The sequence below is a fragment of the Acomys minous genome (assembly GCF_964271855.1).
Source record: "Acomys minous genome assembly, chromosome: 20".
Taxonomy (NCBI): domain Eukaryota; kingdom Metazoa; phylum Chordata; class Mammalia; order Rodentia; family Muridae; genus Acomys; species Acomys minous.
In genome coordinates, this window is record NC_140502.1 from 19,124,288 (window position 1) to 19,152,141 (window position 27,854).

The following is a 27,854-nucleotide window of genomic DNA, read 5'->3' on the forward strand; positions in this document are numbered from 1 at the left end:
AGACCAGCCAGTAGTTAAGAGCACTGGCTCCTGTTACAGACAGAAGATTACAGTTTGTGGTGACGCACGTAATGAAAATATCTCTTACAGTCAAAGAGCCTGCAACTTTTGCCAGACCTCACCGCCAGAGTTAGTACTACACTTTGAGGTGATATAAGACCAATAAGCTGCTGTGTGTTCTGCCTGCTAAACCTGCTTTTAACAGAACAGTGTATTAGCTGACTTTAATTGCCTTGGATCCCCCACATAAAACAAGATTTTCTTTTTTTTTTTTTTAATACTTTTAATTTATTACACATGTATAAAACAAACTACATACAGCAGGGAGAACCATGTGACAATCATGAAAACAAAGAGTTCTATACATGTTACATTCATAGTGACTTGTCCATCTGCATCCGTCTCATTTGAAGTAAGGGTCTTTCCTGTCTTGTTGGGTCTAGATTTCCGCATGAGATTCAATCTTACAATCCTAAATTTCTTCAACAACAAGGCAAGTTAACTCCTGACAACACCCAGCCGACCTCAAAGAAGATGATGAGCATCAAAAGCCAGATTTTCAAACCTATGTTAGCCATTTGCCAGGCCCCATCCAGCCATTGGGGATCAACAAATGATCAACTCCTGGCCTACTAAAGCCTGGTTGCAGAGGCATGGTCTGCCCAGGGCCCTCTGAGCTCCATCCTGGCAGGGAGCTCCAAGCTCCAAGTTCCAGCTCCCAGTGTGTTCCACCTCCTGAGACCCCCAAGCCTACCTGCAATCCTGGAGATCAGAGCCTACAGAGAATATCAGAACCTTCCAGCAGAGGCATGGTTTGCTCATGCCATTCTTCTAAATGACAAAAGTAAAAAAAAAAAAATTTTTTTTTTTTACTTTACAGTTCGGTTATACAGTCCAAACTAACTTACATAGAAAAACAAATTCTTTACCTGCTCAAAACCGAGAGCAGAGAATCATCTTTAACAAAACTATGCTCGGTGCACAGCCCATGCATACATTAATACAAAATAGGGTATTACCTTTGAAAGTTTATCTCTTTTGCAGAGCAAGAGGACAAGACATCAAAGAAGAAGAAGAAGAAGAAGAAGAAGAAGAAGAAGAAGAAGAAGAAGAAGAAGAAGAAGAAGAAGAAGAAGAAGAAGAAGAAGAAGAAGAAGAAGAAGAAGAAGAAAACAAGTTGCCCAGGTGACCATACCTCACAGACCACCTCACTAACTGTTTGCTCAAAAATAATCTGCACCAGGGACAATTTCAAAATGGCTACCTAAATTGTTCAGCATCACAGACTATTCCAGTCAGGACTTCAGTTAAAGTTCTGAACTTTCTCAGCATTCAGAGACCAGAAAGCAAAAGTTACAGCTCGACTACTTAGGACTGGAAAATATACAAATTTTTGTGCCCCTCTTACAAAAAAAAAAAACCAAAACAAACAAATCAAAACAAAACAAAACACTATGTCCCAAATCATCAGGAAGCAATTGGAGAAAACTACATCCCATTCCCCATAGACGGTGGATGGGTTTTGTTCATTCTATGGGTGATAGATGTTTCGTATTGTTTTAAAGGTGTCGGTTATAGGAACGATAAGTAAAAGGGTAGATTATCGGATCTACTTTGAGACCAAAGACCATTAATAAGACCAAAAAAAAAATACACTGGTATAAAGCTTTGTATATTGATACATATTTAAGATTATATTTGGTTACAACACGCTAAGGTATTGTACCTGTATAATTCTTAAAACTGCAATGTCAAATTCTAGCCCTTTTGAAAGCTGCTATTACCAACAGTTCAGGATATGAAGAAAGGCATGTTAATTTTGTTGTAGCTGCGGGACTAAATATAAAGGCTACACCTGGGGCTGTGGGTGGCACAAACACAGGGGTAGTGACGGCCTCAGCCTGCGTGACTGGTGACGCCTGCGCAGTCTCAAGCTGGACAGTGAAGAACTTGCTAAAATGGCCCATCTGAGAGGAACAGACTTCAAAGCCATGGCACGTGATGAGTTAATTCTAAGATGGCCACAATATGAATCATTTGCTCAAGCTTTGGAGAGAGAGGAAGTGTACAAGTCTTAATGATATGACAGGCTGAAGGGAGTCTAAAAAAAATTGGCGCAACAGCAGCGGGAGTCAGCACCCTGGGGAAACGCTGTTGCTAGGCAACTGGCAGCCAAGGAACAGAAGATGTAAGAATTTGTTACTCAAACCCAGTACGTCCAGCAAGTCCAGTAGCCAAGTGTTGCGCAGTTGAGATGGACATTAGCAGACTCAGAGCCAGAAGCAGTGGGGCACACCTTTAATCCCAGCTCCTGGGAGGCAGAGGCCGGTATATCTCTGTGATTTCAAGGCCAGCCTGGTCTACAAAGGGAGTCCAGAACAGCTAGGCCTGTTACACAGAGAAACTATGTCTAAAAAAAAAAAAAAACAAAAAAAACAAAAAACAAAACAAAAACAAAAAACAATGGTAGACCCAGTGATAAACTTTCTTTTCCTGAAAATAAAAGGTGAACTGGAGCAGGCTAAAGACAAACTGGAACAATCCCAAAATGAACGGAGTGCCTGGGAGTTTACACCTCATAGGTAAAGATATTGTACGCCCCAGTCAAGACTTCTCTGACATTCGCACCTTGAGAAAGCTGTGGTAGGACAGCCAAGTATTCGTTTCCACAACAAACCCTGACTTTCCCTGACCCCTAACCCTAACCCTAACCCTAACCCTAACCCTAACCCTAACCCTAACCTAATCCTAACCCTAACCCTAACCCTAACCTTAACCTCAGATGTTTAAGCCAAAAAGCCACATTAGTATACTGTTCAGCGTGTGATAACAAATATAAAACTTACCCAATGAACCTTGTGTCTCAGCCTCTTCCTCTTCCTCTTCCCCTCCCCCTGCTTCAGAGGCCTGATGCCGTCAGACTAGTCCAAAGATGCCACCACCGAAAAATTCCCCTTCTAGGACATGTAGACACTTGGGAAATGTTTCTGTTTGAAGACAACAGAGGGGGGAAAAAAACAGAAGTTTTAAGTCTGTGGTACACTGTGTCGTCGGACAGGTTGAAGGACTGAAAACAGGGACTGAAAAATCATGGAGTTGTAACATGTAAACATGGGATACGCATCCATCTTAACTTTGAGCACGGCGACTTAGAGACGTCGCGCGCCAGTTATGCCAATAAGACTGTGCACTTTGTGACTGTTGAACTCACCAGTCAAAGCTCAAGTGAGCCAAACAGGCAAGGGGTTAATGGCGAAGTGTCAAGGGCTTGGAAGGCAGATGTCCCAGGGCCATAGGGCACAGCTTAAAGCAGAATGGGCTCTACAGAAGAAATACAGTGAGGAGTTTAGATGCAGCCCAGGATGAGCTGAAAGACTTCAGAGCATCAGTCTACTACCTGCTAGAGGACCTCTGGGTCTGGATTTCACAGGGAGGGGAGAACACCCAAGGGTGACTTTCCTTCTTCTTCCGGGAGTGGTAATGAGGCCTCTAACAGCTCAGAGGAAAGAACTGACAGAGGAGGTAGGAGTTACATAAACCCACTCAGGACAGGGTATGAACGTGTAGACTCCCCCATGGGCGGTGAAAACTCTCTCGCACATCAATCAAGTGATACAGCCTCCAGTCGTGACTCTCAAGAGGAGAAAGCAGTAAGTGGGAAACATAATCAAACTGTGGGTTCCTGCCGCGTTCAGGATGGCTTTGGACCATTCTGTGTAAATGTTCAGGGTTCAGCTTTGTAATATTTTTCCAGCAAAATGTTATAGTGTCATACTGACAAAAATTAATGCATAATTTTGTCACAATTTGCCTTGTTGTAGGTGTGGGTTTGTCTGGTTGGGTTTCTTTTTTCTTTTTTTAATTGCTTCTTTTTTTGTTTGTTGGTTTTTGTGATCCTTTTTTTTTTTTTCTTTTTCAGACAGGGTCTCTCTGTGTAGCCTTGGCTGTCCTGGACTCGCTTTGTAGACCAGGCTGGCCTCGAACTCGCAGCGATCCACCTGCCGCTGCCTCCCAAGTGCTGGGATTAAAGGCGTGCGCCACTACCACCACACCCGGCAAGCTTCAATACCTCTCCCATATTGAAAAATCATATCAGCTAATTACTTTGGACATTGATAAAGGGCATTTTGTGTAAGGTCAAGTTATTTTTATATGAGTTAGTGTGAAGTTGTAAATGGGAACCTATAGCAATTACGTCTGTATAAATCTGTGTCTGTTTACAACCTGTGCTGTGTAAGAGCATTCTTCTTCATGCTGGTATACACTTATGCACCATTCAGACATGTTAAAGTAGATGTCGGCTTATGATTGTCCAACTTGCCCAGTACAGTAGTTTTACACTAAAAAGTTGAGCTAGGTGTCCTATGGTAGTTCCGGCATTAGGTAAAATTTTTTCCCAACTACATCTATGCGTTCATTTTTTTTAGGTGACCAAATGTTTAAGAAGTCTGATGCATTTCATCAGTCTTGCTAGAGAAGAGCAGCTCCGCTCCTCAAGGATGCAAGGAGAGAAGAAAATCTCCAGATACCTACAGGATTAATTTATTCAAAAAAAAAAGAAATGCTCAACATGCCAAAGCCTTGTGATGAGAACGGAGGAACACCCCCAGAACACACCGAAGGCAGATGAAGGCCCAAGGGAAGATGTTGGAAGTTGGGCTAATGTATTTTGATGCTAATTACTGCTTGCTGTCTCTGGGACCCACCTGTACCTTGTCTAAGAAGAGCCTAACCTATTTGACCAATAAAAGGCCGTCACACCTGGGCAGGGAAAATGGTATAGGTATGGGTAAGGTTCCAGGGCTAGGGAAGACAGGGAGGATCTTGGAAGAGAGACCTAAGGAGAGGAGAGGGGGAAAAAGAAGACCATCACGGGTTAGGTGGAGGAGAAGCACATGACTGGTGTGGATGGAGGACTTGACCCAGATGAAGAACATTAGCAAATATATGGGATTATGGGTGGGAGGTAGCTTCATAGAAATTATTAGAAGCAGATGGTATGGGATTGGGGCGGGTATCCCATGTGTGTTCCACTATGGGAAGTAGTCTAGGGGATTAATATCTGCCGTGCCCCAGGTTAACTAAGGCTACTTTTAAAATATAACAGGTGTCTGTGTCTTGACTGATTGCTAGCGGGTTAGAAAATACTGTTGTAATGATAATTATAACCCTAATAATAAACATTATTAGGCCATACTGGTATTCTAACTGCAACAGGAAGATTCTTGAATTTCACTCCGAAGGGGGAAATAGAATAGGCAGTGGAAGTGCGTACTGAGGGACACAAAGGTGGGGATCAGATGTGTGAGAAAGCAGGAGAGAGAGAACACAGGGCTTGCCAAGAGACAAAAAAAATGGCAGGTGGGGACATCTCTGAGACAAACTGGAGACTCACAACACTAAGCTCAAGGGAGGATATGAGGGTGATTCAATCTGAGACCCCTAGTAGTGTGGGTCATGGAGACTGAAAGGGACAACCTCTAACTAGACATTACTCCTAGTGGAGGGAGAGGAACACCAAACCACCCACAAAACTTTTGACACAAAATTTACCCTGGCTACAAGATGTGCAGGGATAAAGACAGAGCAGAGATGGAGAGAATGCCCAACCAATGCCTGGCCCAACCTGAGACCCACAACATGGAGAGCCAATGCCTGACGCTATGAATGTCACTCTACTATGCTTGCAGACAGGAGCCTAGCGTAACCGTCCCCTGACAGCCTCCACGCAGCAGTGGATCCAAACAGATGCTTGAGACTCACAGCCAAACGTTCGGTGGAGTGCAGGGAGTCTTGTGGAAGAGTGGAAGGAAGTTTAGAAAGACCTGGAGGGGACAGGGGTTTCACAAGAAGAGGAACAGGGCCAAATAACCTGGGCTCACGCAGGGGCTTGCAGAGACCGGACCATGCATGGACTGAAACTTAGGTGCTCTACACATATGTAGCCAATAGGCGGCTTGACCTTCATGTGGGCCCCCTAGTAAGGGGAGTTGGGGGGGGGGGGTCCTGTCTCTGACATAGACTCCGTTGCATGCTTTTTGATCGCTTCCCACCTGGTGAGACTGCCTTGCCAGGCCACTGTTGAAGAGGAGGTGTCCGGTCCTGAAGTGACTTGTTGTGTTGGGGTGGTTTAGTGGGGGGGGGGGGCGCGCTCGCTTTTTTCAGAGTGATGGGGAGGGGTGATATGGGGAAGAGGGAGGGGGTGGGACTAGGAGGAAAGGAGGGTGGGGACTACAACTGGTGAACAAATAAATAAATAAATAAATAAATAAATAAATAAATAAAATTTTTAAAAAAGATCGCATAATAGCACCACATCAAGCACCAACAGATGTCACACATTAACTCACAGCTCTTATGACAGCACAAACATCCTTCTTGCAAGCTCAGGCCACAGCAAGGGCAAGCGTAGAGAGAGGAGCGGGGTGTGAAGGCGCACCTGAAGCTGAGAATTTTTTTTTTTTTTGCAACGGATAGCTTTTTGAAGACAGACAATCACTTCCCTTTAAGGGAATGGTCCCTGGTAGTGAACCACACAAGGCACTGGATTCCACAAATCCAAGAATCTATAGACAGCACAAGTTGAACTTAATGGGTGGTTTTTGGTTTTTTTTTTTTTGAAGGACCCTATATGAAAAGAGAGAGAAAGGAGGTAGGGCTTAAAGAGGAGATGGATATGATCACAACGCATTTTAGAAAATTCTTTAAAAACCTATTACAGGGGCTGGAGAGATGGCTCAGCGGTTAAGAGCACCGACTGCTCTTCCAGAGGTCCTGAGTTCAATTCCCAGCAGCCACATGGTGGCTCCCAACCATCTATAATGTGATCTGGTGCCCTCCTCTGGCCTGCAGATGTTCCTTCAGGCAAAGCAGTGTATATGTAATAAATAAATATTTTTAAAAAAAAAAAACTATTACAATGAGAAAAATGTTAAGAAAATGGTCAGGGGAAAAAAACAAACTTCATGTCAGAGAGATACATGAAGATATCAGTGAGATGCTATTGCTGAATTTAGTTCTCTGTGTGATGCCCCTACTGTGAAACAGTCCTCTTACAACAGGTATGAAATGAGCTACAAGTTTGTACCGCTACGTGAAAATTCATAGAAACTCCTGCCACGGGGGAAACAGCCTGCTTCCTGTTGTTACAAGTAGCAACCACAAGCCACGTATGGCTTCTGAGCGTGCAACTTGTGACACTCGCGCACACCTAGAGATCGGTATATTTAATAGCTCAGATGCAGGACGCTCGTCGCTGTGTGAGATTATTAACTTATTTGGAGAATTACCTGGTACGTACCCGGGTGGACATTTTATGCTTCTTGCAATCCCTTGATTCGCTTCAGAAACAGCAATATAATAACGAGTAGATGCTCAGGTTGTGCGTGTGAATGTGGGGGCCTGGCTGAAATGTCTGCACATTTGTAATGGGTTGTGGGACAGCTTTTTTTTTTTTTATCCGCTATCAGATCTGGTGCTTTATAGACTATCTTACAAGTATTCATGCTGCGCTTTCACGTTGCCGTTCTCGTTAAAGATACATTTTTTTAAAAAAATGTATGTGGGTGAAAAGAATTGACCTGATAACTTATATTACATGGTGGGGGGTTCTTAGATTGACTTCTATGACCTAGGTCGGGTAGTTATAGAGGTCTGCCTCCATGTCCCGGAACCCCGAGAGTCCAGGATCTGTTCGGATCACAAGGCTGAGTGTCTCAGCAGTTGCCATCTGGTGCCGGAGGCCCCGGCGGCTTCTGCAAATGTATGGACCTATGTGGGAAAGATGAGTTCTGAGATGAAAGAAAGATGGAGGGAGAGGAAGAAAGTGAGTAAGAGGGAGATCTGAGGGAGGAGACAACGAGGAAGGTGGGAGGAGGAAGAAACGGGAGGAATGCGCGTACTCACCAGCAGGCACTGAAGGTGGGCCGACAAAACCGGCGCTGCTGCTCAGTCTGACATCTTTACACCTGAGAGACTGCATCCTGGGCGAAGTCATCCGCTAACAGTTAATTCTTCCTTTAAAAAAAAAATACACTCAGAATTTCTAGCAGGGCGGTCCTATTTCATTCCAATGCCAATTAATTTGTCCACAAAGATTAATCATCACAGAAACACATAGGAAAAATGCAAAGACAGAGGAAGGCTAGAGAGATTACATAAGAAAGCCCAGCCTGGCCATATGGTGAAAATATTGACCATTCATGAATTTAATAACTAGAAAAACAGAAGCATGGGTTGAGCCTAAGACACTGATTTAATCTTTTCCAGCACTGTGGCGTATACTGTCACTAGGATCTATCCTTGGTCTGCCGGATACGGACTCTTCTTAGGAATCACCGTAAGAGCCATGAACACGTTTTCTGAGGGTTAAGTTGTGTGCTGCAAAGCGGGGAGGTTGTGGGCATTGCACAGAACAGCCTTGCTGAGAAAACATAACTCAGAACTCACTGACAATCCCACTCCGAGACACATTAGTGAGGTTACCACATCTTGGACACTTTCGAAGGGAAAAGAAATTAGGGTTTGCCATATTCTAACATTATCCAAACTAGGGGATCAAGTTTTCAGAGAAGCTGACAGGAAGGAATTGTCCTGAGTAACTACAGGGAAGGTTTTTTTCTTTTTTTTTTTTTCTTTTTTTCTTTTTCTTTTTTTTTTTCTTTTTCTTTTTTTCTTTTCTTTTCTGTAGGATGGCTTTCAATAGCTAACCAAAACTGGCACATGAGCAAAGTAATTGCTAGAACATTTGAGCCCAGGAAGTGGTCATCACACTCCTTGTTCACATTTCATAAAAGTCACAGCTTTCTGACTGCACAGTCCCTTACTCAATCTAGAACTGTAACAATAGGGGCCATGTGAAACGACCTCAGAAGACTCTCAGTCCAACTCCCTCTCTATCCAAACCCCAAAAGACCCTCCAATAGCTCCACTGAAAGATCATGAACTACAGAAATCATGGTGTGCGATGTTTGTAATTCCTTCCTTCTTTCTTTCTTTTTTTTCTTTCTTTTTTTTTTTTTTTTAGTTTTTTAAAATTGTTTTTACCTATACCTTTACATTAGTACACATATATAAAATAAACTACACACAACAAGAAGAACCACAGAACAACCAGGAATTATATTCGTGTTACATTCATAGTGCTTTGGCTTTTTGTATTTGGCAACCTTGAAGAAGACATTTTCTATCTCGGTGAAGTCTAAAATTCCGCATGTGACGCATTATCTATCATATCTCATCTCTATCAACTTAAAAAACATCTCTCTAGACCTAAAAAAACATCTTAACCCCTAAAACAACTAAGCTTTATTGTGAAACTAAACTGTTTGGTCTTCAATCCCATCAGAGACCTGAAAAGGAGTAGAATTAATTATCTGAGTAAACAGGAAGTGCAAATGACTTAAGTTCATACACATATTACATCTTCTGCTGTTGTGGTTTCCCAGGGAAGCTCTGTGCATGGGTTGACAGAGCAATGTTAAGACCCATTATAGGTAGGAGAGGGGATCGTTGAAGGAAAGCCATAACTGAGAACAGCCAATAAATACTCGTGACAAGACTTGGAAACAACTCAACTTGACAAGTAACCCTGACGTCGTAAAGTACTTGGTGTTACGAATTAAAAAGGAGATGTTTTGGCTGAAGACATTTGCTATTTGAGTCTCTTTCATTTAGCAAGACACCCTCCAAGAGAGTTTGCAATGAAGCACCTGTATTCTAAGGTCAAGTCCAGTGAATTGTCGAGAGAATACAGAGGTCATCTGTGATGCCTCACCTTGGTTAATAAATTTGAAAGGTGTAGGAAAAGCTAAGGGAAAAAGCAACATGGCATATATGTGAATGATATTCTTGACCAGGGTTTTTATATGAAGATTAATTTATTTTATATTATGTACACTAGACTTTTGTTCGTGTGTGTTTCTGTGCACTGCGTGTATGCATGGTGTCCTAGTAAGTCGAAGTGGGACACAGCTCACTTAAACTGTGGCTATGGATTGTTGGATGGTTTTTGAGATGTCATGTGAGTGCTGGAAACTTAAAAGGTGGGATCTGAAAGAGACGCCCATGCTTTTAACTACTTAGGCATCGATAAAAACCCTTGATAAGGTTTTTGAAAATAGCCTATAAGGGTTGGTAGCTGGGAAAAAAGAGCTGAGATACTGAATGGGTTTAGAGAATGTGCAAGGACATGGCCTGTGATCTCATGACAGGCCAACCTATAACACCGTCATTTTGCCAGAGAGAGGAACTGTTATACCATGGGTGGAAGTTATAACCATTTAGTGTCACTAGACTCTGGAGGTCACAGTCATCCACTGCTTAGAAAAGGAAATTCAATGGTTTGGGCAAAAACACCTGGACACCATCTTAGGGGCCAAGAGCCTTTTCATGAGCAATGACTATTCAGGTCTATATCAGTGTTTCTATCACAAAAGTTCTGTGTGGTCAGAGAGATTTACACCTGTACATTAGGATGACTGAGGAAAGGGCACTCAGTGGTCCCATCACAAACTGTTCCAGCGAGAAATAAAGGTCCCTGATCTCTGGAGTCCTTATCGCAGCACAGCCCTGACCGATGCTGCATCCCTTCCGGAACTCAACAGTACACTGATCTTTGTCTGCCTTGTACATCCATTTAGTAACCTCAGTGGGACCACGCCCCTCCAGTGTGGGTCACAGTACAGTCTTGGAAGATTCATTCTGACCAAGGAATGAGAGCAAATCATGGGTCTTCTTGCACCCTTCAACCCCAAACCAAGTCCAAAGACGCTAGGAGTGTTCATCCTGAGCCCACGAATGCCGACCCACATGTGATCACACAGATGCTCCATCTAGAAAAACAAAAAACAAAAATAAACACAAACAAACCAAAAAAAAAAAAAACCTCAGATGTGGTCAATGCTTAGTGACCCATTAAAGATTCTAAGCTCAATAGAGGAATTCCAAACTGTCAACCAAATATTTGGTGAGCTGATGGAAGTGCTAGGAATCCTGTTCAGAGGAAAGACACAGACAGAATGTGAATTAGAGATGGTGAGCTCTCCATTGTCGGAGTGTGGGAGTGAGGGAGGCTTGCACCGAAGGGTGGGAGAAGGTAGGTGTAGGGAGAGAATGAACTAACTACCTCTGCTTCCTTATCCCCGCGGAGGTATTCAGGAAGTTATCACTAGTGACCCAGGAAGGAACTGTCCAGGAATCTGAGAGACAGGAGCTCATGTATCTTTCTGGAAGAAGTTATGATCAATTAACTCTGACAAAGACGGAGAAAATATATCTCTTGTTCCCCGTCTGAATTCCCTAGACTGGGATTTCTGAGTATGATCTTTCTCTGGGCTCTCTGAGTAGTTCCATGGGGGCGGTTAAAACCTGTGGCGCATACAGTGGTCTAGCCCCAGAGAGACGCTGAACAACCTGCCTCGGGTTGTGCCTGGGCAAGGAGTACCATTCAGTCTCGTCAGAAGCCCAGAGTCGACCCTGGCGCCACTTAGCAAATCCAGAAGGCGATGACTCTAGGAAGAGATGGCTTCCCAGATGGAGAGAGAGTGTGAGGGGAGCAGGCAGGTGAGGGGACACACAGACACACAAGTTCTCAGAGGGGGGGCCATGCGGAGATTGCAGCTGAGAGCCAAGTGCGAAGCTCATTTACGAATCGCTCTTGTTGGCTCTCACAAATGGTTAAATAAAGCTGCTTCTGCCAGTTCGGCCAGGCCTGACGATGTTCTTAGGAGAAAATCAGACACTACTTAGTCAGTCATGGAGCTGGATATGCAGTTTCTTTCTGTCCAAGGACAGACACAAAATCCGGAACTAAATATAAACAGGTATTTAACCCTTGCATGGAAAAGGAATAATACACTTGATCAGCATGTTTGATCTAAGAAAGGAAATCACATGGAAGAAAGGGAGAACAGAAAGTTAAGGGTAAGGAGAGTGGACTAGGGGAAGGGTTTGAGTGTATGTTAAGTTAAAACACATCGTTTAAAAATTCTCAAAGAACTATTTTTTTTTTTTGGACCTGAGAAAGATGAGTGAGTTTGGTATTCTAGGAAAGGATTGGCACCAGATATAAACTTGAATTTCATTGAGGATGTGGAGTAACACATTTATTATACCAGGAGAATAAGATTACTTCCTAAGGACAGAAAAAGATAAACTGTTCAGTAATTATAACATTATAAATAAATATATATATACATACATACACACACACACACACACACACACACACACACACATATATATATATATATATATATATATATACAGTGCTAGGAACATGGCTCAGTGTTCCAGAGCATCTCCTGCTCCTGAAGAGGACCCGACATCAGGTCCCAGCACCCGTATTGTGTGTCACAACCACTGGCAACTCCATTCCAGGGAATGTAATGTTCTCTTCTGAATGCAACATGCACAAGGGACACACATGGTGGACATCTATACATGCTAGCAAAATATAAATCACTGCAAAAATAAATAAATTTGAAGTTAAAGCCTTAAGACACAAACCCCCACATAAAGCCGCGCGCGCTAGCAGACGTTCAGGAAGAGACAGAGAACAGGATAGTACACGCCCCCTCCGGCCTCTTCAACATTAGACAGAACATCACTAAGACAGGACCAATCCTTCAGACCCAATGCACCAACCATGCAAGACCCTTCCAACCCACAGTGCCCGTACGAGACCATCCAGGACAGGTCACTTTGGGTCAAAGAGCAGCTCTCTCTAGCCACAGCATTGGGGAAGTTAAGAGTCTGGTGCCTGAGGATGACAGTTCTCCTTCCTGTGGGGCTGCTGAAGTACAGCCATGTGTCCTGCCTCCAAGGGCCACACCCTGTGTTTCCTGTCCCTCCCGACAGGCTCTGTAGCTCAGTCCTCAGGCACGGCTGCAGCCTCCGGGAGGAGATGCCATGACCTTCATCCTCACGGCTCTGCTCTGCCTGGGTGAGATGTGACAAGGCGGAGGGATCCTGTGGTCTAGGAATGACTCAGGCCCAGAGCTGAGGGCTCACCCATCAGGAAACCACCCCCACCCCGACCCCCACCCCCAGGTCTCAGGTGGCCCCTACAGAGGGGAGGGATCTCATCAAGTTTCTAGGATAAACCTCTCACAGGGAACTCTCTTTCAGGACTGACTCTGGACTTCAGGACCCCAGTGCTGGCGGGTGAGTGTCTACAATTGTGCTGACTTGCTCTTCTCTTCAAGTCCGGGAGCCATGCCAGGGCAGTGAGTGTGAAAAAGACCACATGTGTGCTGGTCCTGGGGGGGGGGGGGGCTTTGTAGGGTCATTGGCTTGAGAACTGCAATCTGAGCATGGTGCCCGTTTTCTCCCAGGGAACACCATTAAGCCTGTCCTCAGAGCACAACCAGACTCTGTGGTCTCCAAGGAGACTAAGGTGACCTTCTTGTGTGAGGGGACCACAAGATCCAAAAAGTACTGTCTCTATAAAGAGGGAAGCAAAAATCCGTGGTGCACTGAAAAGTTCCCTGAGCCTGGCAACAAGGCTGGATTCACCATCTCAAGAGTTGACCAGAGCCACGCAGGACGATATCGCTGTTACTATCTGACCCGTGACAGATGGTCAGACTACAGTGACCCCCTGGAGCTGGTGGTGACAGGTGAGAGGACTTCACTGTTAAGAATTCAGTCTGCTCTCAGCGGTGTGGCACCACCTCCTGGCCCTGGAGGAAAACACGGGCCTGACATATAACTGATTTCCCCCTTCTCTCCTAGGAGCATACAGTAAACCCAGCCTGTCAGCCCAACCCAGCCCTGTGGTGACTTCAGGAAGGAAGGTCACCCTCCAGTGTGCCTCCAAGGATTACGACAAGTTCATCTTGACTAAGGAAGGACCACAGAAGCTGTCCTGGCAGCAGAACTCACAGTATAACTATCCTATATATAAGTACAAGGCCTCGTTCTCTGTGGGTCCCGTGACCTCTAGCCAGAGGTGGATACTGAGGTGCTACAGCCATGACAGGAAGAATCCATGGGTGTGGTCATATCCTAGTGACCCCGTGGAGCTCCTGGTCTCAGGTGAGCAACCCTAGAATAATGGTGAGGTGACACTGGTGTTCGGGGAGGCCTGATGTGTGTGTGTGTGTGTGTGTGTGTGTGTGTGTGTGTGTGTGTGTGTGTGTGTGTGTGAGGAGCCAGGGCCCTTTAGCCCACTGACACAGAGCACGGAAGACAGTGGGACCCGAGAAACAGATTTCCAATGCAGAAAGTGATAGCAAAACCAAGATGTGAAAGGTGAGTCTCCACGGAGCTCTCTGCTGCTCCGGATCAGCGTGAACGCCATCTCCAAGTCTGAACGTCTCCTGCCATGTTGGAACAGACCCTATTACCTTTTCTCCTCTCTTTGCAGGAAACCTCCAGAAACCAATCATCAAGGCTGAGCCAGGCTCTATGATCGCTTTCGGAAGTTCCACGACCATCTGGTGTCAGGGAACTCCAGATGCAGAAATATATGTTCTGCATAAAGAGGGAAGCCCAAAGCCCTTGGGAACACAGAGCCCAGAGGAGCCTGGGAACACGGCCAAGTTCTCCATCCATTATGTGACAGTGGAACACGCAGGGCAGTATCGCTGTTACTGTTACAGCTCGGCTGGTTGGTCAGAGCGCAGTGACACCCTGGAGCTGGTGGTGACCGGTGAGTGGACACTCAGAGCCCCTGCACCAGGCTCTTGCTCTCAGAATTCCCCCCACTCCCACAGGCTAGCCCTGGGGAACACTGTGGCTGTGTGAGCCTGTGTTACATTGTGCCTTCTTCTGTCCTAGAATTCTACTACTACAATACACCCAGCTTGTCAGCCCTGCCCCGCCCTGTGGTGACGTCAGGAGGAAACGTGACCCTCCAGTGTGTCTCACAGAATCAATATGATCAACTCATCCTCACCAAGGATAATCTGAAGTTTACCGGGTCCCTGGACACACAGTATAGACGCTCTCCTACACAGACCAAAGCCCTGTTCCCCGTGGAGCACATGACCCCAGACCACACGGGGACATTCAGATGTTACGGGTACTACAAGGTTACCCCACAGTTATGGTCAGGACCCAGTGAACCCGTGGAAATACACATCTCAGGTGAGTCAGCACGTCACTCGTCAATCATTTTGTGAGACCCTCAGCCTTTGCCATGGGGCTGCCCCTCTGGTGGCTGCAGTTTGAGACCGGTTTGTAACGAATAAGCCACACCTGGGGAGAAGCAGTGACGTGTGCAGGGCAGCATGGGAGGGCACCGGGGTTTGATAAGAACTAACTCCTCAGTCCCTAGCCTGTCACCTTCCCTCTAGGGCTGTCCAAGGGGCCGTCTCTGTTGACTCACCGAGGCCGTATCCTGGACCCTGGAACAAGCCTCACCCTGCAATGTTCCTCTGACGTCAACTACGACAGATTTGCTCTGTACAAGGAGGGGGAAGCTGACTTCACCCAGCGCTCTAGCCAGTGGACCCAGGCTGGCCTCTCCTTGGCCAATTTCACATGGGACTATGTGAGGCGGGACGTGGGAGGCCAATACAGGTGCTATGGTGCACACAACCTCTCCTCTGAGTGGTCAGCCTCCAGTGACCCCCTGGACATCCTGATCACAGGTGAGAAACTAAATAGATCCAACGGGCACCTAGCCTCTGCTCGGGCTCTCGTGGAACAGCCTAGAAGTTGATGGCTGGGATGAGGAAGAGGGGTCTTAGATGGGAACAGATGCAGAAACCGGGGAGCAGGAGAGGGGCTCAGTAAGAAAAGACACATAGTCCCGGGCGTTGAGGGTGGACCCAATGAGGTTTCAGCTCAGAACAACAAAGGCAGCCTCTCACCATCCCTCTTCTCCTTAGGGCAGCTCCGCGTCACTCCTTTCCTCTCAGCGAAGCCTAACTCCACAGTCCACTCAGGAGAGAACGTGACCCTGCTGTGTCAGTCAATATACAGAGTGGACACTTTCATTCTGTCCAAGGAGGGAGCAGCCCACCAACCCCTGCGTCTGAAATCAAAGTTTCAAGCTCATCAGTACCGGGCAGAGTTCTCCATGAGTGCTGTGACCTCCACCCACGCGGGCACCTACAGGTGCTACGGATCTGAAGACACATCTCTCTACCTGTTGTCCCATGCCAGTGCCCCTGTGGAGCTCAAGGTCTCAGGTGAGGTGACCCTGACATCTCAGAGTGACTCACAATCCACACCCTTGGAGAGCTCTCGGCTTGGGTGGGATTGAGGAGACAGTAAGACAGCTATGGTCAGAAGACAGCTTCCCTGGCAAGAGAAGTGGATGCCAGCAGTGGTCCCTCAAGTGAAAATCCGCTCCATCCTCTATTGCAATCTAGGTGTGGAGCAGGCAGCCTGAGGATCTTGGGGGAGGTGACAGGGCAGATGGAGGACACCGAGCAGAGTGAGCATCCCCCAAGTTTGCAGCTAACCCTCATCCTCCTCTTGTTCTATTTCCTAGGACCCATTGGAGACCCCAGTTCACCGCCCTCAGGGCACATGTCACCAACAGGTACGTATCAGGCACCTCTGTGCAGGGAGTGTGCTTCGTCCCCAGGCTGCCTGGTAGCTCTTGGCCCACCAAAGTGGGCCCTGTCACTTCAGCTTGTGACTGTGAGAGGCAAACAGAGATCACAAAAGAGACCCCAGAAGCTTGAGCCCGGAGGTGGGGTACAGAAGATGGCATCCAGAGAAAGAGATTTAGGCTCAGCACAAACAGTGGGGGCAAGTGGGGAACTTTGAGAGCAAGCAACCGAGACAGTCACATCCCCCCCATCCTGCCTCTAAGACCCTGAGAACAAACCTCCCACCAACATGGAGAGACCCCGGAGGGCTAAATTAAGACTCTGTTGGAATGTCAGGCCAAGATGGGCGATAGCTTATTATGGGCTTGCTATAGCTGCTTCTGGAAATCCTGACTTGGACAGGCCCTTCCCTTTATGGGCTGCTGTTTCTCTGAATATAAAGGGGGAAACTTGGCCCACATGTCTAAGGGTTTTTTTCCCCCCATGCTGGCCATGGCTGTGGCCTCTCCTGACAGAGGAGGCCTCTGCAGTGGGTCAGTGCCACAGTGTGGTGACATGTGTAAGGGGCGGGGGCGGGGAGGAGGGCGACACAGGGCTGTGGCAGGACATTCAGGCTCTTTCCCTCTAACTCATGGAGCTCAGTTCTGCGGGAGAGAACCGAGCTGAAAAATCAAGAGTCCTTCAGTTCAACTTCCGGCTCTGCCACTTCCGGTCAGGTGATATGAGGCAGGTGATTGGCTGGGTAGGGAAAAAGACAAGTCCATGGTGCGTGGCTATGAGGATGACAGACGGGTGAGCGTAAAGACCCAGCATGTGCCTGTCACACAGCAGGTGCTCAGGGAAGCAACAAAGGTCCCCCACTCATGATGTCACTTGTGCCTCAGGACTGGGAAATTACCTAAAGGCTCTGATCGGAGTCTCTGCGGCCTTTCTCCTGCTCCTCATCATCCTCGTCTTCCTCCTTCTCCGACGAAGGTGTCAGGGAAAATTCCAGAAGAATGGTGAGGAGAGTGTGGGCGACTCAGGTCTCAGGAGGTGGTGGGTTCCCCTGTGAACATCCAAACAGGGTTCCAGGATGCCAGCCTCAGGGAAACCTCAAACTGGGGCCAGGTAGCTTAGAAACACTTGCAGATCTCAGGTGAGAGAAAGCACTTGGCCTCAGAACCCGTGGCAACGTGAGGTGTTCGGTAAACGTTACCGTGTTCTGGGACATGTGCTCACTCGCCCTGGTGTTGTGAAAGCTGCTTCCTTCCTTTCTTCCCTGCACGTGCCTGGGCCTTCCCTCTCTCCTACCTGAGACTCCTCTCCTTGCAGCCCAGAAAGAGACAGACTTGCAACTCCCCGCAGGAGCTGCAGAGCCAGGAGCCAGGCATAGAAGCCCCCAGAAAAGGTAAACCATGGCCAGAGTCCTAGACGCGCCCCCCCCTTCCCCCCTACTCCCACCCTCCACCCCCACCCCTGACATCACACTGCCAACTGACATCTCCTGTTTCTCCAGGTCCAGCCCAACTGCTGCCACCCAGGAAGAAAGCCTTTGTGAGAGAAAGAAGACTCCTGGAAAGCGGGGGGGGGGGGGGGGGGGGCGGGCCAGGGGGTGTCTGAGGTCTCAGAAGTGCAGGGGTGGTGGAGAGGACTTGAGGTCTTCACTTGTGGGTCTGAACTCCACACTGTGGGTCCAGTGATACCTCAACACTCCCTGGTTCTCTGTCCCCACCTGGGGGCAAGACAAGAATTGAATGGAGGGGATCTGAGACATCCCGTGACTCTGGTCAGGAGACATTCTGCTTGTTCTCCTACGACAGATGCTTCCATGGAAGACGTTCGACCTAAGGATGCTGTGGATCGGGACAGCTGGGTGAGATCCCGGTCCCCATCGGCAGTGCTAAAGCTTATGGCGCAGTTTAGTGCGCGGGGCCTTCTGTGTTCTGCCTCCCTCAGCCCTCAGCAGTTTTCCACAGCTCTCCTCTCCCTCCCTTCTGCAATCACCTGCCTCCTGTGTGCTGTGGCCTCACTCTCTTCTGGGTTTCTTAAGATCACAAGTTCCTTCCCTCCTGTGCCCTTTCTGGCTTTTAGGCATCTGTCTTGTTGTCTTCTGAAGGGGGAAACCTGGGTGGCGAAGCCCACAGAGATATCTAAGGGGCCAGCAACCGCAGGCACAGACACAGCAGAACCAACGGCACCTAAGCAGAAATCGGAGTTTTCTTCCATAGTTGTGTGTGTGTGTGTGTGTGTGTGTGTGTGTGTGTGTGTGTGTGTGTGTGTTTTGCCTGCACGTATGTCTCTGCATCACATGCCTGCATGAGAGGCCCCAGAAATGCATGGCCACTACCCAGGAACTAGAGTTGCAGTTGATCAGACGCTGCCATGTGGGTTTTTTGGCAACCACACCCCGGTCCTCTGCAAGAGCAGCCAGTGCTCTTAACCACGGAGCCGTCTCTCCAACCCCGAGAAATGTGTTTTCAGGAAGATGGACTGTGTGGCTGAATCCAAGACAGCAAGGGCTAGATGGAGTGCCAAGGTTAAGCCTGAACTGTAGGCAGGAAGTCCAGTGAGATCCCACCAGGGAGGCAGGATTCTAAATGGGTCCCTCTGGCCATTCTGTGGGAAACTTGTCAGAGGAGATTCCCCAGGGGAACAGGGAGACATTATCTGTACCTCACTGCTTCCCTCCAACAGAGACCACCTGAGGAAGACCCGCAGGGAGAGATATATGCCCAGGTGAAAACCTCCAGGCACGGGAAGGCAGGAACCCCCTTACCTTCCGCCATGTCAAGTGAATGCCCGAACACAAAAGATGGACAAGCAGAAGAGGACAGAGAGGTGGACAGTCAGGTGGGTCCTGTCCTCCAGAGACCTGCAGGTCTCCTCAGGCCAAGCACACACCTTCCTCTTCAACTCTCTCCCATCCCAGGCTGCCGAATCCGAGGAGCCCCCGGATGTGACCTACGCCCAGCTCTGCATCAGGATGCTCAGCCAGGGGACAGCTGCAGCTCCTCCCTCCCAGGCAGGGGAAGCCCCAGAGGAGCCCAGTGTGTATGCTGCTCTGGCGGCTGCTCATCCCAAGGACAAGATGCAATGAGCCTCTGCCTGCCAGGATGGCTAACAGACCCCCAAAGGGATTCTGGGAACTTTGAGCAAACTGTCGGAGCTTTAACTAACGTCACACAGTTCGGAAATGAAGCCAGAGATTTCTCAATGTTCAAGTGAAATGAGAAATGAATAGAAGGGAAGGGTTTTCCGTTCAGTTCTAATTTTAATGGCGTTTCTCAACAAAGCCATGAAATTAAACAAATTTGACAAGCATAGTTGCCCAATCTTTCGATTTCAAATCATGAAAGACTGAGTCAGGAAATTTGCCTTTGTTTTGTGGCTGTCTTGGAATACCTAGTAAAAATTCATCCCAGCCTGGGCTACATAGTGAGACATGACTCAGAAAAAATATATATATATATTAGCCACCGAAGGCTTCAGTGAAGGTAGACACCTGAAATCATAGCACTTTGATGTGGTGGACAGGAGGATCCACAGGTCAGAGTCATCTTCAGCTACATAGCTTAGAAGTAAGAGGTTAGCGTGGAACATAACAGACGCTGCAAAGAAAAATTAATAAATAGGTCAGGCTTGGTGCCACACACCTTCTATGTGAGTCTGAGGCTATCTGGTCTACGTAGCAGGTTCCAGGAAAGACAGGAATACATAGAGAAACCTTGTCTCAAAAACTAAATAAATAAAATAGGCCTGGTTAGATGGCTCAGCCTGTAAAGACGCTTGCCACCGTGCTGGATAGCTTAAATTCAATTTATAGGAGTAGTTTAGAGAGAAAACCGAGTTTAACCAATTGTTCCCTGACCTCCACCTGAGTCCTCAGTGTCGTCCCCCCAGACCCAATATCTAAATAAAACAATTATTTAAAAAAATCAAACAAATAACCACAAGTGAAAGCTTGTTGTAGTGATTTAAGCTGGTAATCGCAACAGAACTGTCCTCAAACTGGCTGTCCTCCTGCCTCACCTCCTGGTGTGTACAACCCTATATTCACTTTAATTTCTTAAAAATTTATATTGTTTTATTTATGTGTATGTATGTGTGTCTCTGTGACTATATGCCATGCGTACGAGTGCCCATGGAGGACAGGGTGGGCATTGGAGCAGAAATTACAGGTATTTGAGAGCTGCGTGCTGTGGGTGCTAGGTCCTCAACAGGAACAGTATATGCTCTTAACCACAGAGCCATCTCCATGGCCTCCCTACATTTGTTCAAAAAGAAGTTACAGCAGAAAACTATTAAAATTTTTATAGCAACATATTAGGCGACATACATAAATCAGGCAGGCCCCTTGACATCGATAAGTTATCTGTGTGGACTACCACACACTGAACACACTGTCACCAGAAAAATTCCCCCTTCGGAAATTCTTTCTGGAAGTCTCACTGATGGTTTTTCCCAATTGTTTGTGTATTTGAAATTTAAAAAAAAAAAAGAGCATTCTGAAACTAGAGCAAGAGGCAACAGTGGCCACCATAGTTTGTCAGATGAGAAAGTGATTATTAATAAAACCCAAAGAGAAAACTAAAAAATCTTAGAAAGAAAGCTCGTCCTCATCTACCTAGATGGAAGCACTTTAAATTTTAATTTAAAAATTGAAAACTAAAGATCAGTCACAATTTTATATACATGTGTATGCATGCATTTTAATCACCTGACAGCCTGATCCCCGTCTCACCCTCACAGCCACTCCCCACCATTCTCTCCTTTTCTTTTTCTTAAAAAAAAAAAGGGGGGGAGACATGCCCCAAGCAGCTCAAGCTACACCATGACAAAGCACATCCCCCCCACCCCTCAATTGAGGCCAGACAAGACAGCTCAACTGGAGAAAATGGATCCAAAGGCAGACCGCAGAGAGCCTCTACTCCCACTGTTAGGGAACACACTTGATGACTAAGATGCACTTCTGAGATTATATATATATATACATGCCTAGGATAACTCCATGCATGCTCTTTGGCTGGTGGCTCAGTCTCTGTGAGCCTCCATGGACCCAGGTTTGGTCTGCTTGTGGCATCCTTGACCCCTCTGTCTCCCTCAATTATTCCACACAGTCTTGCGCAATGTTCCTCCAGCTGCCTTATTGATTGGCTGTGGGCCTCTGAATCTGTTTCCATCAGTTATTAGATGAAGCCTTACAGAAAAGTGATTCTGGGCTCCTATCTGCAAGTATAGCCGTTTTTTCATTAATACTGTCAGGGGTTGGCTCTTTCTCATGGAGTGGTTCTCACTGTTTCGATATTCCCTCAACCTCTGCTCTGTCTTTATCCCTACTGTTCTTGTAGGTGGGAAAATTTTTGGGTTGAAGGTTTTATGCATGGGTTGGTGTCCCCTCCCTCCACTGAAAGTCTGCCCAGGCTACAAGAATTGGTGACTTCAGGTTCCATAATCCCTGCTGCTATGCGTTTCACTGGAGGGGGGGTCACTTCCATAGACTCCTAGGAGCCTCTGCTGTCTCAGAGATTTCCCACACACACACACACACTGGTTTCTGTGGTTTTTTGGGGGGGGGCCTCCCTCTCCTGTTCTCTACACCCTTTACCCTCCCCATCCCATGTCACCCCCAGTTCCTTTTTCCATCTTTCCATCTACTTCAGATGTCTGTTTAATTTCCCCTCTCAGTGAGATGCTAATATCCATGAATCAAGTATCCCTTCTTGGCTTCTTTGGGTATGTGGATTCTAAGATGGTCGCCTTGTTCTTTATGACTAATATCCACCTGTAAGTGAGTACATACCATGTGTCTATCTGGGTCTGGGTTACCTCACTCAGGATGATCTTTTCTAGTTCCATCTGTCTACACACAAACAGCATGACGTCTTTGCTTTTAATAGCTGGATAATATTTCATTGTGCAAATGGACCATGGTTTCTTTATTCGTCCTTCGGTTGAGCGGCATCTACATTTGTTTCCACTTTCTGCCTATGAATAAAGCTTCTGTAACCATAGTTGAGCAAGTGCCCTTGTGGTATAGTGGGACATCTTTTGAGTATGTGCCCAGCAGTGGTATAGCTGGGTCTTGAGGTAGAACTATTCCCAATTTTCTGAGAAAGCACAAGATTGACTGTCAAAATGGTTGTACAAGTTTAGAAGAGTGTTTCCCTTTCTTCACAAACTCACCAACACATGCTGTCACTTGAGATTTTGATGTTGGCCACTCTGATGGGTGTTTTATGAAATATCAGAGATATTTTGGGCTCCACCTGCCTGGTTACTAAGAACATTGAACATTTCTTTGAGTGTTTCTTGACCATTAGAGAGAGTCTTTGCTTGAAAATTCTCTATCTAGCTCTGTACCCGTTTTTAATTTGATTACTTGGTGTATGTGTGTGTAATTTCTTGAGTTTTTAATATATATATATATATTGGATATTATCCCTCTGTTGGGTGTAGGATTGATGAGGTCTTTTCCTGTTCTGAAGGCTGCCATTCTGTCCTTCTGACGCTGTCTTTTCCCTTGCAAAAGCTTTTAAATTTTATAAGGTCCCACTTATTAACCTTAGTGTCTGAGCTGGTGGTGTTCAGGAAGTTGTCTCCTGTACCTATAATTAATTTCAAAGCTATTGCACACTTTTTCCCTCTATTAGATTTAACATTTCTGGATTTATGTTGAGATCTTTGATCCACTTGGACTTGAGTTTTATGCAGCATGATAAATATGGATCGTTACTCATTCTTCTACATATGCTGTTATCCAGTTAGACTAGCATCCTTTAATAAACATGCTTTAATTTTTTCATTGTATGCTTTCACTTCTTTGTCAAAAGTCTGGTGTCCATAGACACGGGGCTTTAGAATGGGTGGTCTGCTTTAATGCCAACACCATGCAGTTTCTGTTACTATTGCTCTGTAGTAGAGTTTGAAATCAGGTATGGTGATGCCTCAAGAATTCATTTTTTTGTACAGGATTGTTTTTAGCAATCCCGGGTTCTTTTATTTTGCCATATGAAGTTAAGGATTTGCTCTTTCAAGGTCTGTAAATAATTGTGTTATAATTTTTATGGGAATCACGTTGAATCCCTAGATTGCTTTTGGCTGAGGGTTTCTCAATGAACCAGCTTTTGCTCTCGTTTATTCCTTGTCTTGTTCTCTTTGTTTCTAAATTATTGATTCCCGTTCTGAAGTGATTTCCTACAGTCTTCTCTTCTTAGATGTGTCTGCTTCATTTTGTTCTAGAACTTCCAGATGTGCTTTTAATTTGCTAGTATGAGAACTCTCCGATTTCTTTTTGAAGGGCTATGTCCTTTCCTCTTAGCCCTGCTTTCATGGCGCCCCATAAGTTTCCTCAATCTATAATTTACCATTACGTAGATGATATCCTGCTTGTTTCAGATGTTACAAGGGGATTCAGATTTAAACAGTCCAAGACGTCTTACTACTAAAGCAAAAAAAAAAAAAAGGTAATTCTGATTAAAACAAAAACTACAAAAGACACATGTAGACAAGATTAAGCCTAAGCTTGGTTACATTCTGGTTATTATGCCTTCAAACCATTCCCCTCTGGACTTCTTATACGAAGAAAAAAACAAAATCATAAAATAGATATTCCTACCAAATAAACAAAACAAAAAATTAAAAACATACGTAAACGAATTCTAAATTGATTTAAAAAAAAATAAGGTTGTGCCAGCAGTCAAAAATAGACCTGACAAAAATTATAGTGCCTCTTACTAATTCTGAGATTATGTCATTATGGGAAATTAATAAAGATAGACAGAGAGCTTGTAGTAACTATGTAAAAACATTAACAATAGATAACCAAAAAACAAATGTATACACTTTATTAAAAAAATTAATTAGATCCTTCCAAATGTCGTAAAAAGGTCATTAATTCCAGGGACACCCACCTTCTTCACTGATACAAATAAATCAGATATGACTGGTTATAAGTCTGATAAAGTGACTAAAGTGATTAAAAGTCTATTTACATCAGTTCAAAAATCAAAATTGTATACAATCCTTATGATGTTGTTAAATTTTCCTAAATATCTTAATATAATTACTGATTCTCAATATACTAAAAAAGTTGTTTTACATATAAAAACTGCTAAATTTACTCCCAATAACTCAAAATTAACTACATTATTTATAAAATTACAACAGGTCATAAAAAACAAAAACTATCCCTTGTATGTTACTCATATTCGATCCCATACAGGTTTACCAAGACCATTGACACAAAAAAAATTTAAAAATCAACAAATTATTAATAGGTAATGTATTCAAAGCCTCAAAAATTCATTAAAAACATCATGCTAATGATAAGGGGCTTAAAAAATGTTCCCTATCACTTGACAACAAACCAAAAAAAATTAATAAGTATCCTACATGTTCCTTATATAATCAAATCCCATTACCTACTAAAATTAACCCTAGAGGTACCAAAAAAATTTGACAAATAGATGTGTTTCACTTTAAAATTTTTAAAAAATAAAGTACGTACATCACACCATTGATACATATTCAAGTTTTTGATGAACAACTGCCTTAAGTTCTAAAAAAAACTAACTATATAATTACTCATTTACTAAAAATAATGACAATTATGAAAATACCTACACAAATTAACACTGACAAAGCCCCTATATATGTGTCCCTTAAGATAAAAAAAATTTCTTAATGTTAATAATAAAAAAACAACTACAAAGAAACATTAAGTGATTTTTTAAAAACTGAGAAACTAAAACAACCAATGTTCTTCAAAATTTGTCAAGTATAAAATAAAAATCTACAATAGTTTTAAGATGGGTTGTGGGTATACATGTATTATAATATAAAACATGTTACTGGTATACCTCACAACCCCACAAAACAAGCAGTTGTAAAAAGAACTAATCGTACCTTTTAAAAAAATACTTATTAAACAAAAAAAAAGGGTAAAGACCCCCAGAGACCAATTAAATAAGGCTTTGTTAACTCTAAATTTTCTTAATGTTAATAATAAAAAAAAACAACTACAAAGAAACATTAAGTGATTTTTAAAAACTGAAAAACTAAAACAACCAATATTCTTCAAAGATTTGTCAAGTATAAAATGTGTTTGATGCCTGAGACTTCTGTATATATGTATATTTGTGTATATAGTCTTTAATTTTTTTTAAAAGGGGAGGGGATGTGTGGAAAGATTGTAGACATCATCCCAGGTGAAGGATGTCTAGGTGGGTTATATAATAAAGTCTAATTGTTTAAGAACAGAGCCAACAGTAGTCTGGACTTTCAACTGTTTTCTCTTAGGGTCTGCAAGACATCTGCCCAAGACCTTCTTGTTTAGAGACTCTGTTGAGAAGCCAGGTATAATCCTGATAGGTCTTCCTTTATATGTTACCTGGCATTTTTCCCTTGTAGCTTTCAATATTCTTTCTTTGTTCTGTACACTTATTGCTTTGATTATCATGTTGTGGAATTTCTTTTCTGGTCTAATCTATTTGTGTTCTGTAAGCCTCCTGTGTGTGTATAGGCATCTCTTTTCTTATGTTGGGGAAATTTTCTCCTGTGATTTTGCTGAAACTGTCTTCTTGTCCTTGGACGAGGGCATCTTCTTTTCCTTCTATTTCTATTATTCTTAGGTTTTGTCTTTTCGTAGTGTCCCTAATTTCTTGGATGTTTTGTGTCAGGACATTTTAGACTTAACATTTTCTTTGACAGATGTATCTATTTCTTCCATTGTACCTTCTAGGCCAGAGATTTGCTCCCCCATCTCTTGTAGTCTTTTGGTGATGCTTACATCTATAGTTTTTGTTCAGTCCCTAAGTTTTCCATCTTTAGGATTCCCTCATTTTTGCGTTTTCTTTATTGTTTCTATCTATTGATGGATTTTAGTTTTGCCATATTTCCCAGGTTCATGTTGACTGTGTTCTTTTGCTGGCCTTAGCCATATGGTTGTCCCTGGTGTTGGCTTCTTGTTCTTGGTGCCTGCTGGTCTTCTCAGGAAGGTAGAAAGAGCTTTAGCCTGGATGATCCTGTGGTCTGGCAACCCTCCTCGGGATGATTCAGAGTGTCGTGAGCCATGGGTTGAATCTCAGGAAATAGCCCACAGTCTTTCCTCTGTAAGCTGTGTCCCAGTTGGAACCAGAGTAGGGGATTGGGAGATGTGTAACCTGGATGATGCTGAGGTACCACTGGTCTCCTCAGGAGGGCAGGTGAGACCAAGGGCCAGAGGCTGGTTGATCATGGAGCCTAGGAGTTCTCCTCAGTAAGGTGGGTAGATCCTTGGGTCAGACGCTGGAACCATGTGTCTCTAGGGCCCCAGCAGGTCTCCTTACGAAGGCTCCTTAGGAGCCAAGGGCTAGAAACTGGATGATGCTGGGTCCCAAGAGCCTGCCTTAGGAAAATAGATAGTCCCAACATCCACAGGGGAAACTCAGATGCACAAGGCAGCACAGCCAACTCACTAGCTCTGCAGTCACTGAGCTTAACCTCTGCTACCCAGATACTGCGAGTGCTCGGCACCACCATCTTGACCATCCAGGATTTATCAGTTTAACAAAGGGTCTTACTCAACTCCAGGAGGAAGCACTGTGTGTACTTAGTAAATTTGTACTGAATCAATACTGCAATAAAGGCATATGTACATTTCATCTTCTATTTCGTTGGGTGCTAAAGGAAACTATGTCTTGATTTCCAATAAGAATTCAAGGCCAACTATTGATAGGAGAGGGTACCCTGGGACCAGGAGCTGTAACTTAGAAAACTGAACACCCACAGATGACAGAACACTCAATGGTCCAAACACCAAACCCGCCCTCAGGACAGAAGGGATCTTTTCTCAGGAATCTCCAAACTCTCAAAGTTGATTGTAAGTTTAAACATGGTTGTGGGAAGGATTGTAAGCTTTATCCAGGTGAAGATGCTTGGAAACACCACCCATACTCCACGCAGGAGGGGATCCAAGCAGATGCTGAGACTCACAGCCAACTTCTGGGTGTCTGAAGTCTTATGGAAGAGTTGGGGAATAGAAGGACCTGGAAGGGTCAGGAGCTCCACAAGGAGATCAGTGGAGCCAAAATCTTGGTGGAATAGGGGGATTCTGCAGAGACTGGTGTAACAGCTAAGAACCATGCATGCTGAGGACCTAAACTCTCTGCTCAGATGCTGTAGACAGCACAGTTCTTCTTATGAGTCTTATAATATGAGGAGTAGGGACTACTTCTAACATGGACTCTGGTCCCCACACATTGATCAATTCTCCTGGTGATGTGGCTTTGCCAGGCCACAGAGGAAGAGAATACAAACAGTCCAGATGATACATGATAGGCTGAAGTCAGATGTTGGGGGGGGAGGGCTCCCCTTTCTGAGGACTAG

At 44.9% G+C, this 27,854-nt stretch overlaps 1 protein-coding gene and 1 long non-coding RNA gene across 3 annotated transcripts; one reads left to right on the top strand and one right to left on the bottom strand.

Annotated features, from left to right (window-relative positions):
• Window positions 1–392: 392 nt before the first annotated feature.
• On the bottom strand, window positions 393–17,536 carry LOC311591454. The gene is made up of 4 exons (XR_014777106.1): window positions 17,407–17,536; window positions 7,906–8,016; window positions 2,847–2,987; window positions 393–831 (listed from the first exon to the last, which is right to left on the bottom strand). It is a non-coding gene; the product is annotated as an uncharacterized lncRNA (long non-coding RNA).
• LOC311591439 (paired immunoglobulin-like receptor B) lies at window positions 12,873–20,587 on the top strand. 2 transcript variants are annotated; one of them, XM_084771030.1, is made up of 15 exons: window positions 12,873–12,943; window positions 13,129–13,164; window positions 13,335–13,619; window positions 13,735–14,037; window positions 14,369–14,653; window positions 14,782–15,090; window positions 15,300–15,596; window positions 15,837–16,139; window positions 16,445–16,495; window positions 17,393–17,509; window positions 17,823–17,898; window positions 18,007–18,044; window positions 18,311–18,363; window positions 19,185–19,340; window positions 19,420–20,587. In XM_084771030.1, the coding sequence occupies exons 1-15, from the start codon at window positions 12,910–12,912 to the stop codon at window positions 19,585–19,587; spliced, it is 2,511 nt and encodes an 836-aa protein (XP_084627156.1). In that variant the 5' UTR covers window positions 12,873–12,909; the 3' UTR covers window positions 19,588–20,587. The 2 variants fall into 2 exon arrangements, with proteins under 2 accessions (XP_084627156.1, XP_084627157.1); XM_084771031.1 differs by lacking the exon at window positions 19,185–19,340.
• The last annotated feature ends 7,267 nt before the right edge of the window (window positions 20,588–27,854 follow it).